The 16600-nt window shown below is 37.8% G+C and overlaps 1 protein-coding gene across 1 annotated transcript in view; it reads right to left on the bottom strand.

The window, feature by feature from the left end:
• Positions 1-16600, bottom strand: part of CRACR2A (calcium release activated channel regulator 2A) — a 52672-nt gene that overhangs the window by 18813 nt on the left and 17259 nt on the right. Inside the window, exons 5-9 of the mRNA XM_005531031.3 lie at positions 15570-15716; positions 9937-10027; positions 7302-7397; positions 2290-2477; positions 350-421 (exon numbers count right to left, since the gene is read on the bottom strand). Coding sequence (XP_005531088.1) covers positions 350-421; positions 2290-2477; positions 7302-7397; positions 9937-10027; positions 15570-15716 — 594 coding nt within the window. The remainder of the gene's footprint in view (positions 1-349; positions 422-2289; positions 2478-7301; positions 7398-9936; positions 10028-15569; positions 15717-16600) is intronic.

Raw genomic sequence — 16600 nt, 5'->3', positions numbered from 1 at the left:
TGGAGCACCTTCTACCCTTCCTTCACTGACCTTGGTGTCTGAAGGGCTTTCTGATACACTGTTTTTCTCTTTTCTCTCTTCTCTCCCAGCTAGCTGCTGCCCTGTTTTCCACCCTTTCTTACTGAGGCTTTCCCTGAGGCCCACTGGGGCTGTGGGGCTCCACTGTGTTCTGTGCTGTGTCCAGGATTAAAGGCTAGCCCCAGCTTCTCTCTGCCACAGAGGCTGCCCCTGTGACACTCCTGTCAACACCTCAACACCTACACTCACTACATGTCCCAACATAATTTCATCCTATAATGGACCTCTTTAGAATTATATAAGAAGTTTTTGAATGGAAGATCTACATTACCTTAAAAAATCCAGCTGCTTCAAAAGTCCTGACTTCTCTCTCTGTAAGGCTTCTGTCACCCGGTACACCTCCCTGCAAAAGAGAAAAAAATTGTAAAATTGTTCTAACGATGGTAAGAACACTGCTAAAATGCTTCCCTTAAGGGTATCTACATTTGAGACCCCAGCTTCTTCAAACCTTTAGATTCTATTCTGCATGAACAGTTAATATTTTAATAAAGTTTATTCAGTATAAGGCCCACAGTAGCACAGCAGTACAAGTCAGCAGAGGAAGGAGTAGAGGTTCTTTTTTCAAAAAATATTGCTTTTTAATTTCTTCATCCAGAGAGCTTAATATATGTTGATAATGGCACTTGGAACATTCAGAAAAGATACACTTCTGAAATACTTCTCACTCTGGCCACTAAAAAACAGGTGACATTTTATCCAAAATTAGAGCTTATCCTGCTGCAGCAACCATATGTCAGGCTCACACATCTACAATGCCTACAATTTTTTTCCAATTCCTGACACTTATACAGCCATTTTAACACCATTTACTTTGATTTAACACGATTTGGTGTCTGGCCTTAAATGGGTTTTTTTGCCTTTCAGTGAAACCCAAGTTTCATTCTTCCTGTGCACTGTCTGAGCATAACACCTGCTTCAACAGCTCAGGTCTTACCAGACTGATACAGATGTTTAAAGCAACACTGCAGGTGCAGTTGAGTAGGGCTGAGCTCTAATTCCATAAACCACTATTGAATCCAAAGTGCTTTGTAAGTGCAGTAGTATTATTCAGCAGTCTGACCACTGGGCAGATTTCCTTTGTAGCTTTTAAATCAGATCATTCCATAGTCTTTGCTCTGGATCTGAAAAGAGAGGCCTCAAAGAGGAAACAAACCACCTTGAGGAAGAGTATTTCTACTGTCTACTTCCAAAACACATCAAACATGCAAACCTAAAAATTGTAGATCATGGTGGCCATTCTTTAACACTAACTTATCAACAAAGTTCATTATTTATACCCTCGAGAAATTAAAGAAGTAATAACCAAGTAGAGCTTGGTTAGCAGGCATGAAGCTTAAGAGAAAAAGAATGTTCCATTTGAACTAATGTTCAATCCTGAAATATGCCAGACAGCAACAGCTCTGAATTATATAATCCATTGCTGCAATGGCTAGGTCCATCTGTCATTCATGTGCTCTCCGCTGGCAATGAGAGGCTTCTACAGATCCCTGAGCATTTTATTTAAAATGGACTTCAGTGAACATCTCTGCCAATTACAGCTTCAGGGTAGTGATTCTTCTGCTTTGTGCAGAAGACTGGAGCAAGACAGGTAGCTTGATCTGTCACAGGTAATTTTTATCCCTCAGAATATGAACCATAAATATTTATCCTTTTTTTTTTTGGTAATTCAGAGTCAGAATATGAAAACTTCAACATTTTAACATTGGAAACCCCAAAATTATGGTTCTGAATTGCCATAAGGCCTTGTGGGAATTGGGATAAGCTAAGTTTCATCTTGGGGCCTTACCAGGCTTACTTTTGATAAAGGAAAAAAGAAGATCCTAGGTATCTCACAGTCAGAGTGCATTCTGAGAAGCAAGTTTCAGATAGACTCATCTTCAAGGAGGATGAAGTATCATGTGCCTCAACTGTAAGGCATTCCACTGGTATTTCTAAACTAAGACACTCCACGGATTTTTAATTCCAAATACCTTAACCAATGGCAGTGGAGAGAACACTGATATTTTGAACATGTAGAAAAATATTCCATAAAAGCCAGATATGCCACAGAAAACATGCTGAATTACATGGGGGAAAGCAGCTAGAACTGCACTCAGCCTTGCAGGTTGTTTCTGCTTATGACAGAAGTTTAAATCACAGCACTGGGTACCCTGAGGAGGCTCACTGCCACACCAATCAACTGGACTAGAACTGCTGCAGCTGTACACTTACATTTCCTTCTCGTCGTGGAGCCTTGATGCCTCCTCCTGAAGCACCTGTAGCTGTTGTTGAGCCAGGCTTAGTTCATGGGATGTTCTCTCCAGGTCTCTCAGCAGCTCCTGGTTAGTCAGCTTCAGCTTGGTGTTCTCTACTTTGGTTTCTTCTTTGCCACTGAGGAGCTGTGTACACTGATGCTCTAACTGGGGTGAAAGAAAAGAGAACAGAAAGCATTACAACTGACTGAGGCATCTTGGTTTTAAGGCTTTCAATTTGGGTCTTAGAGGTTAGCTGAGCAGGGAGCTATTTCTACCAAAGCCAAAAAATGAATAAAACACCATGGTGCTCTTGCACTGCTCTTTGTACAGACATAATTATGTTACACAAAAACAAAGCCATTCCATTCTATGACTGAATTTTATCCAGTTCAAAAACACACCAGTACAAACCATAAAAAAAAGGTGCTACGGAGCAGATTAGCAGCATTAAGCTGATATTCACAACTGCTATTTTAGACCATTTTCCACAAGGATCAGGCCTACACAGAGTGATTCAGAATTCTACCTAAAAACTGTTAGATTTAAGTCTGATAGCTGATAAACTTTCCTACCCCAAGCAATATGAACAAGCAGTGACCTTTTTGCCACCTCAGACAGATCTGCCAAGAAGTGTGAATTAGAGCCTTTTAATTCAGTTTTATATTCCCTCTCCAATGTACATCAAAGGAAAAATATAACTTCCCTGTAAAACAAGTAACAAGGATGATAGTGGTTTCTGGTACATAAAGAAGTTCTGCCTGCTTCTCCCTGGATAACTGAGCAAATTTAAATGGAGCAAAACTTTGTATTAGGGAAGGCATTGCTGACCTTAGGACATAAAAGTTTTATTTGTTTTTGGGGTTTTTTTTTCTGTATTCATTTTAAGGGATGTAAAACGTAATGGGAGCATTACAATGATACCATTTCAATCTTTCGGATCTGAGACATAACAATATTAAAATTTCCATTTTGCCCATCCCAATAAGCAGAGCTCATCCAACCAAAATCTGTCCTCACCCAGCTCTTCCAGTCAGTTCCTACCCTAGAACACTGCTGTTGTTGTAGTCTTGGTTTTGAACAAGGCCCAGATTAAAAACAAAAGCAGAAAATACTTTCTAGCCTGGACTGTGAGAAGTCAGGAACAAATGTAGAGTGGGAGCACTTAGCAGTAGCAGCAGCAGCAGCTTAATGTATTTGCTGAATTGTAGCCTCAGCAGGCTCACATTTCACATGGAACAGTGGCTGGGCATCAGATTACTGCTGAGCAAGAATGGTTTACATGGATAGATTACATCAGTTCCTGAATATTGCCTCCACTCCTCAACAGAATGAAGTTATCCATTCTAAGTAAAAGACCAGCTGCTTCAGGTATTTAAGACAAGACTCATCCAGAGGACTGGCTTTGGGAGAAGCAAAAAGTGACCACACAAAGATGAACTTTTAAAAATCTTAGGAGCAACAAACTGCAGAGAGAAACCCCACTTTGAGAACAGTATGACCATCTGAAATCTTACACAGAGACTGTTCTGGAAATGTAACTGCAATGGTAGCCAACATCAGCTCCCAGAATCATCTATACTGATGCTAGAAATACTTGCTATAAATCCTGGTGCTCAAGCTTGTCAGAAAAATGATAATATAACATCTTAAACCCAGAACACAACAAGAGGAGAAAGGATTGTTTCACATCAATACAAGGCTCCCTTTTTCCACTGTACCCATACAATCCTTTGAGAAATGCCAAACACTACCTTTAAAACATTCATCTAAGCAAGTCCCAATACAGAGAAATAACTCATTAGGTGAGTGCTCAGCTGGTAATAGAATGACATAGATCCTATAGCTTCTAGCTGCTTATTGGAGTGGCAAATTGGCTCCTATGTTCATCTGGTAGATGGAAACTGATGGGGAAAAGACTCATGGCCCATAAACACGTCTAAGAGAATTTGAATAGCAGAGAGAATTAATCAATTTCCACAGGTCAAGCACAGACATGGTAGTTGATGGTGCATATTCTCTTTGTTTGACAAAGATGAGAGGAAAACCAAGTTTAAGTTGAATAAAGAACTGGGATTATCCAATGCAAATGAGCTGTTGCTGAAGACATTTATTAGTGTCCCTGAAAGACACACACATTGAGCACTCCCCATGCAATCCCTTATTATTAGTTCAGCATCCTTTCTGTAGCTTTTACATTTTTTTCTCCCTATTTATATCAGTAGCATGTGAAAGATGAAACATTTATACAGTGCCATAAGGCAGTTATAAGCACTTGAGTCCTACTTGAGGAATTTTCATGCATCTCATTCCTGTTCCAGGATCATGCTCTTCAGTGGCTGTCATCGGCACAGAGCCTAGCATTTTATGTGAGAAGTCCAGTAACTCCCCTGCATTTCACCTGGTCCACACCTTCTTTCTTCCCCTTGCATAGGAGCCTGTGCCCTAGAGGTTATGCTGGATATCCTCTGCCCCCAGTGCCTCCTCCTGAGATGTTCCAACTTACATCCCTTGAGGAACAATGCCAGCCAGAGAACCTTCATAAGGGAGAATCCCTCTGGCTATGTCAGAGGAAACAATGCTGAGCTCTTCTGGTTTGAAAGCTCTCTTTTACATTTTTGTTAATGATTTCCAACACAGAAATAATTACATTGCATTCTAAATTTAAACATTAAAAAAAAATAAATTTATTAACAAAGTTTGGAAAAAAGCATTTGTGTTGCTCCCAAGAGGTTCTCTCATACAACCAAGCATAGAAGTCCTAATTAAATCAAACTACCTTTACTGTCTGCAAGAAGAGATTTAATTATCAAAGTATATTTCCATGCCAGAGGAGGAGGAAAAAGTAAAAGAGATCTCTGGTTAAGGCAAAGATTAGACACCACACATGGGTATCTCAGTGAATGAAAAGCAATAACAGAAAATGAGTGGGGGACATAGTATTACAGAAACAGATCTGACTAAAGACAAGACTTGCTTTCAGAGAAGATCATTAGAAATCAGAAAAATATATGCAGAGAACAGTGCTTCTAACTACACTGAGTAAAGCACTCAAATAAATAGTCTAGGTTGGTATACCAGAAAAAAATAACCATCAAATACTGCATATCAGATTAACAATGGGCCAATCAGCTGGTTGAATAACAATAGTTTCAGTTGTATCAATCATCTGAATGAAATTATGTCACTCATCTCATCATTAGAAATTGTGAATTCTATACATCCAACACTGTTTCCTTTCCATAAAACCAAAATGGGATAGTTTAATCTTTACAGTATTTGAAGATCTTGTCTTTCAAAAGCACCCTTGTTGTGATTCATGCAAATTCATAATGGAGAGGGGAAATGAAAAACAATAGAAATTTAAAAAAAACAAACAAAAAAACCCAATCAAACAAGAAAAAAAACCCCAAAAACCAACAGAACAATAACAAAAAACACCACAGTAATACTATTAATAATAAGCAATGTAGTGAATAGAAATAGAAATGGAAAACATAAAATCAGATTAAAAAATAATGCTAATAAAAATAGCACAGACATTGTTTTATGTTCTCCAAGATAGGCAATAGTCGACAATGGCAATGTAGGCAAAAATCATAAGATAAGACTTCCTAGTATTGTTGTCTATATTGATTGATTATACCAGGCTTAAAATTGAGTGAAAGCCTTTGAATAGCTTCTGTGGGTTTTATACCAAATTTAGAAAACACACACTTGAAAAAAACACAAGAAGAGTTTTTACAGAATTACTGGTTGACAACCAAGTTTTAAACAGAGCTTTAAAGCAAAAACCAAGGAAAATATTAAATATAATCCTTACAAAATTAGAATAAGGAATTTCTTATCCTTTTGCATTTAGTTTCAGACTAAAAATGCCTGATCTGTGTGCCTCAACGGATATCTTCAAAGTAAAGATTATTCCACTATAGTGCTGCAATGTGGTAAAGAGCCTGCATAAAGCCACATATATTCTTATTCACAGTGTTACTGGACAAGGGTGATTAACATCAGACAGTTGATTTCGACTATGGAACAGACTTTTAGCTCAGTCTTATATCCTTATCAGCTAAACTTCACAGAACCACAGAGTACCAGGTTGGAAGGGCAACTCAATGTTCATCTGTTCCAACCTTTTTTGGCAAAAACACAGTTTAGCAAGTTGACCCAGCTAAATCTTTAGTGCCCAATGTTAGGGCATCCACCGCTTCCCCAAGAAGCTTATTGCAATGGCTAATGGTTCTCATTGTGAAAAACTTTCTTCTTTTTGTCCACATATTCATATTCTACAGAGGGAATTGCGTTTACAGCATTCCATTTCAGCCCTTTAAATCCCAGTGTTACCTCCTTTTCCTATTGCTAGTCTTTCCTGCAATGACCTTGGAGCCACTTTACCGCAAGTTCTCTGCTGCCTCAAGCAGGCCATGCATTTTAGAAGTAAAACACATCAGGTTTTAATATGGGAACTTGACAAGCTGTTACCAATTCAAGGGAAACATGCACTACTATAAAACTGTTATCACAGAGATATATCAGGAGCAAGTTGTTCAGAAGGGAGTATTTCAAGTTCATAGTGCTGAATCAGTCCAAAACAAGTAAATGAGTAGCTGGTACAGGCTTTGAGCAGAGGTGTGCACTAGAAGAGCCAAATCATTGTTCTCTGCTCTTAAGCTGTCTGTGTGTTAAACCGGCTCCTAGAACACTGAAGGCAGTGGAATTATGCTACATTTTCATAAAAATTAACCTAGTACCTGGGGAGACTATCCAAAGCATTAATTTATTTTCCATTTTACCACATAAAAGGAAATTATTTTAGAAATAGAGGTTAACATTTTTTCTAAGCACATGACACAAAAACAACAGAGGGTCACAATTTGGCAGAACCACATCACACCAACTTGCAGCTTTGGGACCTAAAATAGTACCTAAAGAAAATCCTATCAGCAAATAAGAGCTATCTATTTTTTAACTCTGAAGGATATCAGTTAGTACCCTTTTCTGCTTTTGAACCAACTGTTCCAGTTCTTGTTCTTTTGACAGAAGCTTGCACTCCAGCTCTTGACTGTGGGACTGAAACCGCTCTGTGTCCTGCAAAATTTCAAGAAATGGATTAATAGACCAGCACAATTGCATTACAGGAGGAGAATTAACAAGTCAAGGATGAAGCTTTCCACAGTGAATATAACAATACACGGGTAGTACTCAGGTTAGGGATGGTATCACTTGTGAATCTCTAAACTGCTATAGTCCAGCAGTTTCCACAACTGTCATTGTTACAGAATGTGCTGATTGCACACAAGTAGGTATCAAGTCTAGAAAGTGGAGGCAGACATCTCAGGCAGGAGGCTGAGGAGATTATCCAGTTTAAATCAATGAGCCAGAACGTATCTTCTTATTTCCAGCTGAAGCAACTCAGGTTGATGTGAAAGAAACAAAAACTGCCACGCTTCAAATCCTTAACTAACAACTTTTCACAGATGTTCCACTGGTATAAAAAAGCAACTGGGGCTTCAAGCTCTGCCTTTCACTTAGCAATTATATTAACCTGTCCACTAGCTAAGTATCCTGCAGTCACTGGGAACTTCCAGTCTCATTTGGATTACTCCTTCTGACACTCCTCAACTGAGAAAAATTGTCAGCCCTCTCCTGAGTAAAATCAGGTTCCAGTAGTTTGTATCAGCTGAGAATCTGTCCTGTTTCTCCAAAACCAGGCTCCTACTCTCTAAGGTCCCCAGGAAAATGCCTCTAAACAAAAATTAAAACTCCCTCAAGACAGTAGTGGTTCTTACAAGTGTTTTCCCTTAAGCAGTACATGTAATGGGTTAGTCAAATACATGATAACTGGGTCTTTCTGGGGAAGAATATGTATACAAGTGAAAAAAAGACTTACTGCCCCTGTTTTGTGTAACATTCACTCAGCAGGGTATTAAGTATTGTAAATAGCTACACTTTGTACTTATTTGCATCTTACCAATTTCTTTAAATGTATTCTCCAAGAGCTGCTCTTCATTCAAGCCACAATAATTTCCCTTTTATATGGCATCAATGCATCTCTCCAGGCTGTAAAGTCTTTGTAAGACTTTGCATTAGAGAAAGAATTTAACAGTCAGATCTCCCCAGATCTCAAATTAGTCATGCAAAGAAACAATACTTCATGAGTGTCTGGCAGCCCTTAGTGTGACTGCTGACTAAACTGTAAATAGCTTGAGTGGGAAGCTTTCATGAAAAGCCTGAAAGAAATGGCTTAACCTCAAATATACAACTCATTAGGAGATCCAACAATCACTGCTTATGGAAAAGTATTTTTTGTTTGGGGGTTTTCAGTAACACTTCAGTTGTGGACTATTAAGAGCACATAAACTATTTTTTCCACAAAACTTCTGCTAGGCAAAGTTGCAAATACTTTTTATCCTTCAGCCAACATACAAACTTTATTTAAAGGTTTCATCTCATCCACCACTAAAAACTGCTCTCAGCTTGTAATGGAAAAAAACTTGAAAATTTGAGTCAGGTTCACTACCCTGGAAGGCAAGTGAAAAGAATGATTCCTTAGACAGCTGAAAAAGGCACTTTTTTTTTCCCTTTTTCTTTTTCTCATATTTTGGCTGGCAGGAAACAAAAAATACTTGATATATTTACATCACAAAAGGAAGCTTTAGATATATTTGATTATATTGTCTAGATATATTTATATATACTTGATTGAGAATGGATGCAATAGCCACTATTTTGGCAACTATTTCTATCACATATTGCTGAAACCCTGTATTTGTTTCACTTACATGACTCATGCCAAGACAACAAAAAGGGATGAGCCAGTAGCTCATGACTGACTGCCCCAGGCCACCCAGAGCAGCTGTGGAACCTCCAATATTTCAATACTCAAAACTCAGTTGGCCAAGTTCCTGAGCATCCTGATCTAGTTAGGAAGTAAGGCGTCGCCTTCCCATCTACATGATTCTAAGATGACTCTTTCCTGGAGCATGCTGGAAGTTCTTGTTAGTTTCCTTGTTTTACAAGAAAAAGCAGGACAGAAAAATCCAAAGACAAGACTATGGACACAGCAGAGAAAATTTAAGGATGACTTCCCAAGAAAAGGGAATTCATCTTCAGGTGCTCTGGAAGCAACATGGCAGTGACAAAAGATTCTGCCCCATGTTTATTTTGCAAATAACCTGTGGTTGTTCCACAAATTGCCATTACTCGATTCATCTCTTGTTGTTATCCCCTCCCAAAAAGTAAAGACTGCAGAAGTCAACAGGATTGGTGCTGCTCTGAACAGCCTCACAGAGTGTTTTTTCCTGATTGTGACCAGAAGCTGGACCTGAAGTAGCACCAATAATACAATGTTTGTAGTTTAACTGACTTTCAAAATAATGCCAGCAGCGCTGTATGCCAGCCACTGAGTACAGGACATCACAGCTCCTTCATCCAACAAGTCACTTAGATAGAAGCTGCAGGGACTAAAAGTTTGAAACTACAGCATAAAAGTAGCTGTGAGGTAAAAGAAGATTTTCTTCCTCTGTTGTGAAACACATTTTGTGGGCTTTAATTTCACACCCAGAATGAGTTTAAAACCACTGAAAGGGGGAGCAGAATCCATAGCCACTATAACACAGACACTCACTTTCAAGAGAAACTGCTCTTTCTCGTTTTTGATTTGCTGTTCCATTTCCTCATAGAGATGTTGAATTTCTTCATCATAAGCAGCAATTTTCCTAATAAGAGATAAAAACACACTGAGTGGGTCTTTGTAGCATTTCTTCAAGTCATGGCCCACATTACCAGCTAAGCTCCACAACTCTGCTTTAACACAAGACTCCAAAGAATGTTCTGGTGTCAAGGAAATAGAAATTTTTGTGCAGCAAAGCTCACATTTTATTTTTTCTTTCTCATGGAAGTAAAGCTTCAATAACTGAAAAGCTAATATAAAGCTGAGGTTTCCATACAAAGCAGCTGTTCATGATGCAGTTTTAATGACCACTAGATCTTAGATATAAGGAAGAGAGTTTTCTAGTGACAATACCAAGCTATCAGAGCCTACATTTGACAGTTAAAACTATTTTCATGGCAACTTCCTTTTTTTTTTTTACTCTTGGCCTGCACTGTTGCCCATTCAAGGGTACTGAATGAGGTACTTCTATCTAAGACACATTAGCTAGAATTCTTGAAAGACCTTCTTGAAAACAGCCTTACTGCCTTTCTAACTTCTTTGCTGTAACAAATTTGAAAAGCCCAGACAAGGAACAGAAATAAATATGCTGCACACAAGTCTATACAACTGTAGGAAAAAATAAGAAGAACATACAAAGTTCACTTTTTTCTAGTAGAATATTGCAATTTCTATCACTGCAGTTTGATCCATGAAGGATTACATGGAGCAAATGCTGTAGCTTGGACAGAAAAAATTTAACTGGTGACAGGAAACAAGATATCTGCTTTGTTCTGCTACTATTCTATTCTATGTTCATTAGTCCAGACACTGAAAACCAAAAATCTCTTTGTATCAAACTCAGGGGACATCCTAAAAAAAATAAAAATTATACAGATTATTAGGACCTTTATCTGACAGTACTGTATATTCCCCCATATTCTTCCTGCCATAGCTGTTCCTTGAGCAATCTGCATAATGCATCTGTTACAAATAAAGTACAGAATCTTCAAGGGCATTCACATCAGCAAAAGCAAGACAAGGAGCACTCAGCAGCAAAAATCGCAACATTTATTTTGGGTCTACTGGGTTTTTTTTTGGTTTTGTTTTTTTACTTAATGTTCAACATATTCTACGTTTTCTCTTATTGAAGGCCTGGGGCTCTTCTCATTTAAAACAAAGCCAATTTTAAAGAAAATTCCAAAAACTTTACCTAATCTAAGAAGAGTGAGTAAAACCAGAAACAAGTCTGTCTATTCCCCTTTCAACAGCAGAACACCTGACACTGGCAGCTTGCTTTTTTGGTCAGAGGTAAAAAAAAGTGAGACATTTTCCCAGGATTTACAGAAGCAATAAACAACTCTCAAGCTACAAGAATTGGAGGAAAACAATGGCTGTCATTTAGACTTTTGTAAACTCTGACTAGGTGAGAAAATCAGGCCCCAAAAGGGCCTCTGCCACCAATATTTCAACTAGAGAGTGCCAGAAAATCCTTTTTGCTGCTTTACTCCCCTTACACTGTAAAGATGGGTCATGTTCTGATCTCAAATTATTCTCTTGAAACTAAGGAAATGCTAATTTCTTAAATTAGCGCTCATCAATGTAATCAAATTGCACTAATTCATAGAGAAATAATACCTACTTAGGCATGGCAGAGATGCTAAAATCATACACCTACTGTATTCACGCAGTATAATGTCACTTTGACCAGCACTAGACTGAGTGCTGAAAAGCCCTGTAACTTTGCAGAGGCAGAACACATTGCACAGCAGTCAGTGTTTCCATGGGAATCATAAAGATTTTCTGGGCTTCTGTGTGGCAGGGAGAATAACTTTAGTCCTGTGTTTTAACTTGCTGATTTAGGTATTTCTTTCCTCTTATGTGTTTGGAAGCAAAGGATATGGTAGCACCATGAAGACTACATCCTGAAGGCACTGCTGAATGTAGGAATCTTTTCAGTTGGTCTGGCACATACGCACATGCCATTTCTACAGGCTGAATACACTCCAAGCATTTCATTCATGGATTTCCATTCTTATCTCTGATCAAATTAAACAGAAGGGGAAAATAATATCCCCTCATAATCAAAAGTCTAACAATTATAAGTAAAATAACTAACAAGCAGAAGAAAAAATAATCAAATACATTAGCTGTCAAATATTCTTCACATATATTCAGGAGAAAAAAAAATGAATCGATAAAGATACATCATTATGTGAAAAATGTGACATGTTTTTCTATTCCCTTAGATTACACCTTCAAGTTTTACTTAACACATAATTTTATAATTTCAGCTATATTTGATAACGTAGTCTCTCTTTTCAGTAACACTGTAGAACAAACAGATGGAGACGAAAGCAGATCAAATGTAGCATGAGTTCACTAAGTTCAGATGATAAATTCAGGATCAACAACTTACAAGGGTTTAATTTCTGCCCATTCATGTAGCTGCAATGTGAATTGTTTTGATTTCATAACTGCTTTCTGTGCATTTTGTCATAATGGTTCCTTCGCCTTAAAAAAAATACAGTGATCTGTGCACAGTGTGAACTAATCTCCTGCGATGCTGATTCTCCTCTTCTTCCACAAAGATGGATTCTGACACTACCCCATGCTAAGCCCAGTTAGAAGTCAGTTCATCCTTCCCTCCCCCTTTACCCTTTTGTTTATCTTGCCTGTTTAGAACCCACATTTTTATTAGGTTTGTCCTTCAAATGCAAAGCACAGCAGCAGACAGAGCTAATGGCAGTTGAAGATTTTATCTGCTATTAGAAAAAAAGGTCTTTCTCGTCTCTTTTAGGCTTACTTCCTATCAGTCTTATTAAAAGCCCCTTGGTTCTACTGCCAGGGATTTGAAGAATAACAAGGTCTGTCATATTCCACTCCAGCCTTTGCCTCCTCATTCAAGAGATAGGACCTTTTAAAAATAGCTCTCCCAGAATAGCTGTTCTACTGCTTTAACCACTGAGTTGCCATTCCCTGCACTTTTCCTCATCCCACTACACTCTTCCTGTGTTGCAGAGACCAGAACTTCCCACAGTGCACCCGGGACACGGGCACACTAAGAGTCCATGTAGTGGCAAAATCATGCTTTGCCACATGCTCACTACTCTCCCTGCTAGTGCCCAGCAATTTTACAGGGCCCTTTTGGCTGATTTTGGGAAGCTCTCTGCAGTGCCCCCATGGGCTTCCTCTGGAATTGTAATTGCCCATCACATAAGCATGATTTTATTTTATTTTCTCTGCCTGATGTTCATCTCTGCTTTTTTTGGGTGCTCAGTATATCACCCTATTACTTTAAAAACCACTACTACTATGCTTAAGAAGACATCTGATTTTAAGCTAGCATTTAAAATGAACACAAATACCAAAAATCAAGGAGAACTAACCTACCCTGGCAAATAAACCCACAAAATCACATTTGGTTTAGATTTAAAATCCTTTTTTTTTTTTTTTTTTTTCCTCTCTAGCTACAACAGTGTTAACCTGCACAGCCCGCCATGTGTGCTGTATTTGCATGTTTGTTTATTGAGAATATATGTTCAGCCTCACTGCTGCCTGGACCTACAAACAGGAACAGCAGCAACCTACTGGCCTACTGGATCAATTGAACCAGAACAGGAGGAAACTCCCAGATCTCTTAGACCATGGGACACAGGCTCAAGAATGAAAATGTGCAGATGTGAAAGATACAGAGGAAAAGACCAAAAAAAAGGTAGAGAAGAACATCACAGGTGAAGAGTATAGATTTTTATGGCATGAAGTCCCCAGCACACAGACATGAAGCTTCTCAGGGCATCCAGGATAGAAGAAAAAGAAAAAATTGAAGACAAAAGCACAGCCCACACCCAGGAAAGGAGACAAAAGCTGAGTAGACTGCCTTATTGCCTAATGACTCACGGAGGTGAGTCAGGAAAGAAAGAGGAAGGAAGGAAAGATGAAAGATAAAATTCATATTCAATTTCAAAAAAGTATTATTGTCACCAATCAAGAACAATGCAGTAGACATTATAAGACCTCAAAACCCAGCATCCTTTCTCTTCTGTGACCCCACAGTAAATCCTGGCCAGTCTCTGCAGATACATATGTCCTAGTGCTAGTAAGTATGTGGGTATTAAAAAAACAAATTAATCTTCTCCCCTATATGGTGCTGCCTTGAGCTTTGCTGTTATTCATACATAGTTTAAAAGAAACAGGTTATTCATCCCCACTGTTACTACCAAAGACATTACTACTCTGATTCCTTCCAGCAGTTGATTACAAACAAAACAACAATCAACATCCTGAAATCAGTGGTGCTATCAGGAGCAACAAAAAGAAGAAATTAGCTAAAACATGTTTTTACTACAAAGGCATAAAAACCCAATGCACTTTCAACGCAGCGACTTCACATCAGCCAGAAAAGATAATGCTAATGTACTCTATGTACACCTCTGCATTGATCAGAGCTATTAAACAGACACATTTATTCATTCAGTTCCCAAAAAAACACTCACAAAGAAACACTAAAAAAACCCACAGAGCAAGCCTCTCACCACACATGGTAGTTAACAATCTCTAGTCTAAAATAGAGAGCAAAACTCTCTATATGCTGTTTCTAGCTGTCTGAATGCTAAAACCGCACACAGGGACTTTGCTGAAAATGCTACTACCAATATAATAATAATAATAATCATCATCATCATCATTATTATCATCTTTAACAATCATAGATTTTCAGGTTTTTTCCTTCTTCATAAGCCTTGTCACATTCTCAGAATAGTAACAAATGAACAAAATAAGTAAATTTTCAACAGTTTGCTTTTTTCAACAATATTTGCCTTTATTGCTCAGTCTGTAAGAATCTAAAATTCAGAATTCACACTTTAAAATAAAAATGCAGTGGGACTTCAACTACATGCATAATATTGTATTTTGTTAAGATTTAGCACCACAACTTTTCTCCCTCTAGATAAATACATATAAAAGAATGATCTAATTTTTTTTGTTCTTATACATATTTTTATATGTGCATCTTATGTATTTGTTTACAACATTAATAAACTATTATTAAAACATTTTATATGTTTTATAGATAAAATATACATGTTATTTACTATATTTCATACGTTTGCTTTATATATATATTTGTTAGTTTACATTTTCACAAGTATCAGTGCTTTGTGCTGCTCTAACATCTTAAACCTCTTATGTCTCTGGTCAGTTAATCCAGGTTTATAGCTTTTCTGCATGCAATGCTTGCAAAGCACACAGACAATTTACCAGATTTACTGTTAAATACAGCTTCCCTTTGGAATCAAACTGATTAACTAGATTGGAATCACTCAATATTATCTTAAAACTTCAATGCAATAACAGATATCTGCAAAAGAATTTCAGTCAATAAAATCTTAACCAGAAGAGAAAAGCTAATTTAATTCAATTCTGCCATATAATAGTATTACCAGTAGTCTTAATGCCTGATTAAATTAACATTATGGGAAATTTCACATTATGCAAAGTCCTGTCCTTAGATCTCCACTGAAATACCTTGTTTATTTCAGAAGTTCAACTAGCAGGTAAAATAGCTGTAAACCTACACAAGCAGTCTAACAAAGAGAAATACTAACTTTTTTAGAGCCCATTCCAACTCATTCTTCTCATTATCTGCTTCTTTGAGCTGGGAAAAAATTCTGACCAGGAACTCTTCAAAATTGGAAAGTAAATGAGGTTCTTCTTTTCTTAGCTGCAACCAAATTTGCTTCACATCAGTCTCACTGAAAGAAAAGATCATAAAGCATTCATTAAGAGAGAACATTTCCCAGTAAATGTCTTTAGCACCCTTAGTAGATGGAGGCTTCAGGGCATCACTAGTCAGAACACAAAACTTATTAAAAACAACTTGAACTGTGCCATCATGAAAAGGATGAGGGGGTGGGAAATGATGGAGATTGAATTTATTCAAAAAAATGCATTATAACATCTGGCCATTCCTGACTGCAGAATAGCACAGGAACTACTTCCTTAGTGGGTGCCTTGCTAGACACTCCACCTTAACAGGAATGGGTAAGAAAGGAGACAGATGAGATAGACTATGCCCTCCCATCACTTCTATTAGAAGTAAAGAAGTTCCCACAGATCTAGAGGGGAGGGGGCAATAGAAAAGCTAATCAAAACCCCTTCCTCATAAGAAATGAATGAGATTCAGACTCCTAGATAACACAGATATATTAACAAATTGCATTTGTACCGCATTCTTTCATTCTTGTTACATTTTTATTCCATGGCGAGTCTGCTACAAAAAGCAGAACTAAACTCCTTGAAATTTTGATTTAGAGATTTACCAAGATAATGTTATGTTTCCAAATCTGTTCAGAAGACACTGACAGCTCTATTGTGAATGATAATGGGTTTCTAATACTTTATCAATATTCTCCTGAACCACTTTGTTTCTTCCTGACTCACTCTTTTCCATGAGCATTGCAAGCCTAACCTAGCCAGCAAAGAGTGCTGCATTTAAAGGACAAAATGAGGATAAGGATAGAAAAAGTGGGTGATAAATATCTCTTCATAATGAAAGCCTTTCAGGATGACTGACAATGAACTGTTTCATGGAAAAGGCAGTCAGGGGAAGAGAAGGACTGATGAGCACTTCTATTCC

The sequence above is a fragment of the Pseudopodoces humilis genome, chromosome 2 (assembly GCF_049639895.1).
Source record: "Pseudopodoces humilis isolate 2021_Gansu_Grassland_sample_001 chromosome 2, ASM4963989v1, whole genome shotgun sequence".
Taxonomy (NCBI): Eukaryota; Metazoa; Chordata; class Aves; order Passeriformes; family Paridae; genus Pseudopodoces; species Pseudopodoces humilis.
Note: the sequence above shows the minus strand (reverse complement) of the source record. Positions and strands in the feature narration are given on the sequence as shown.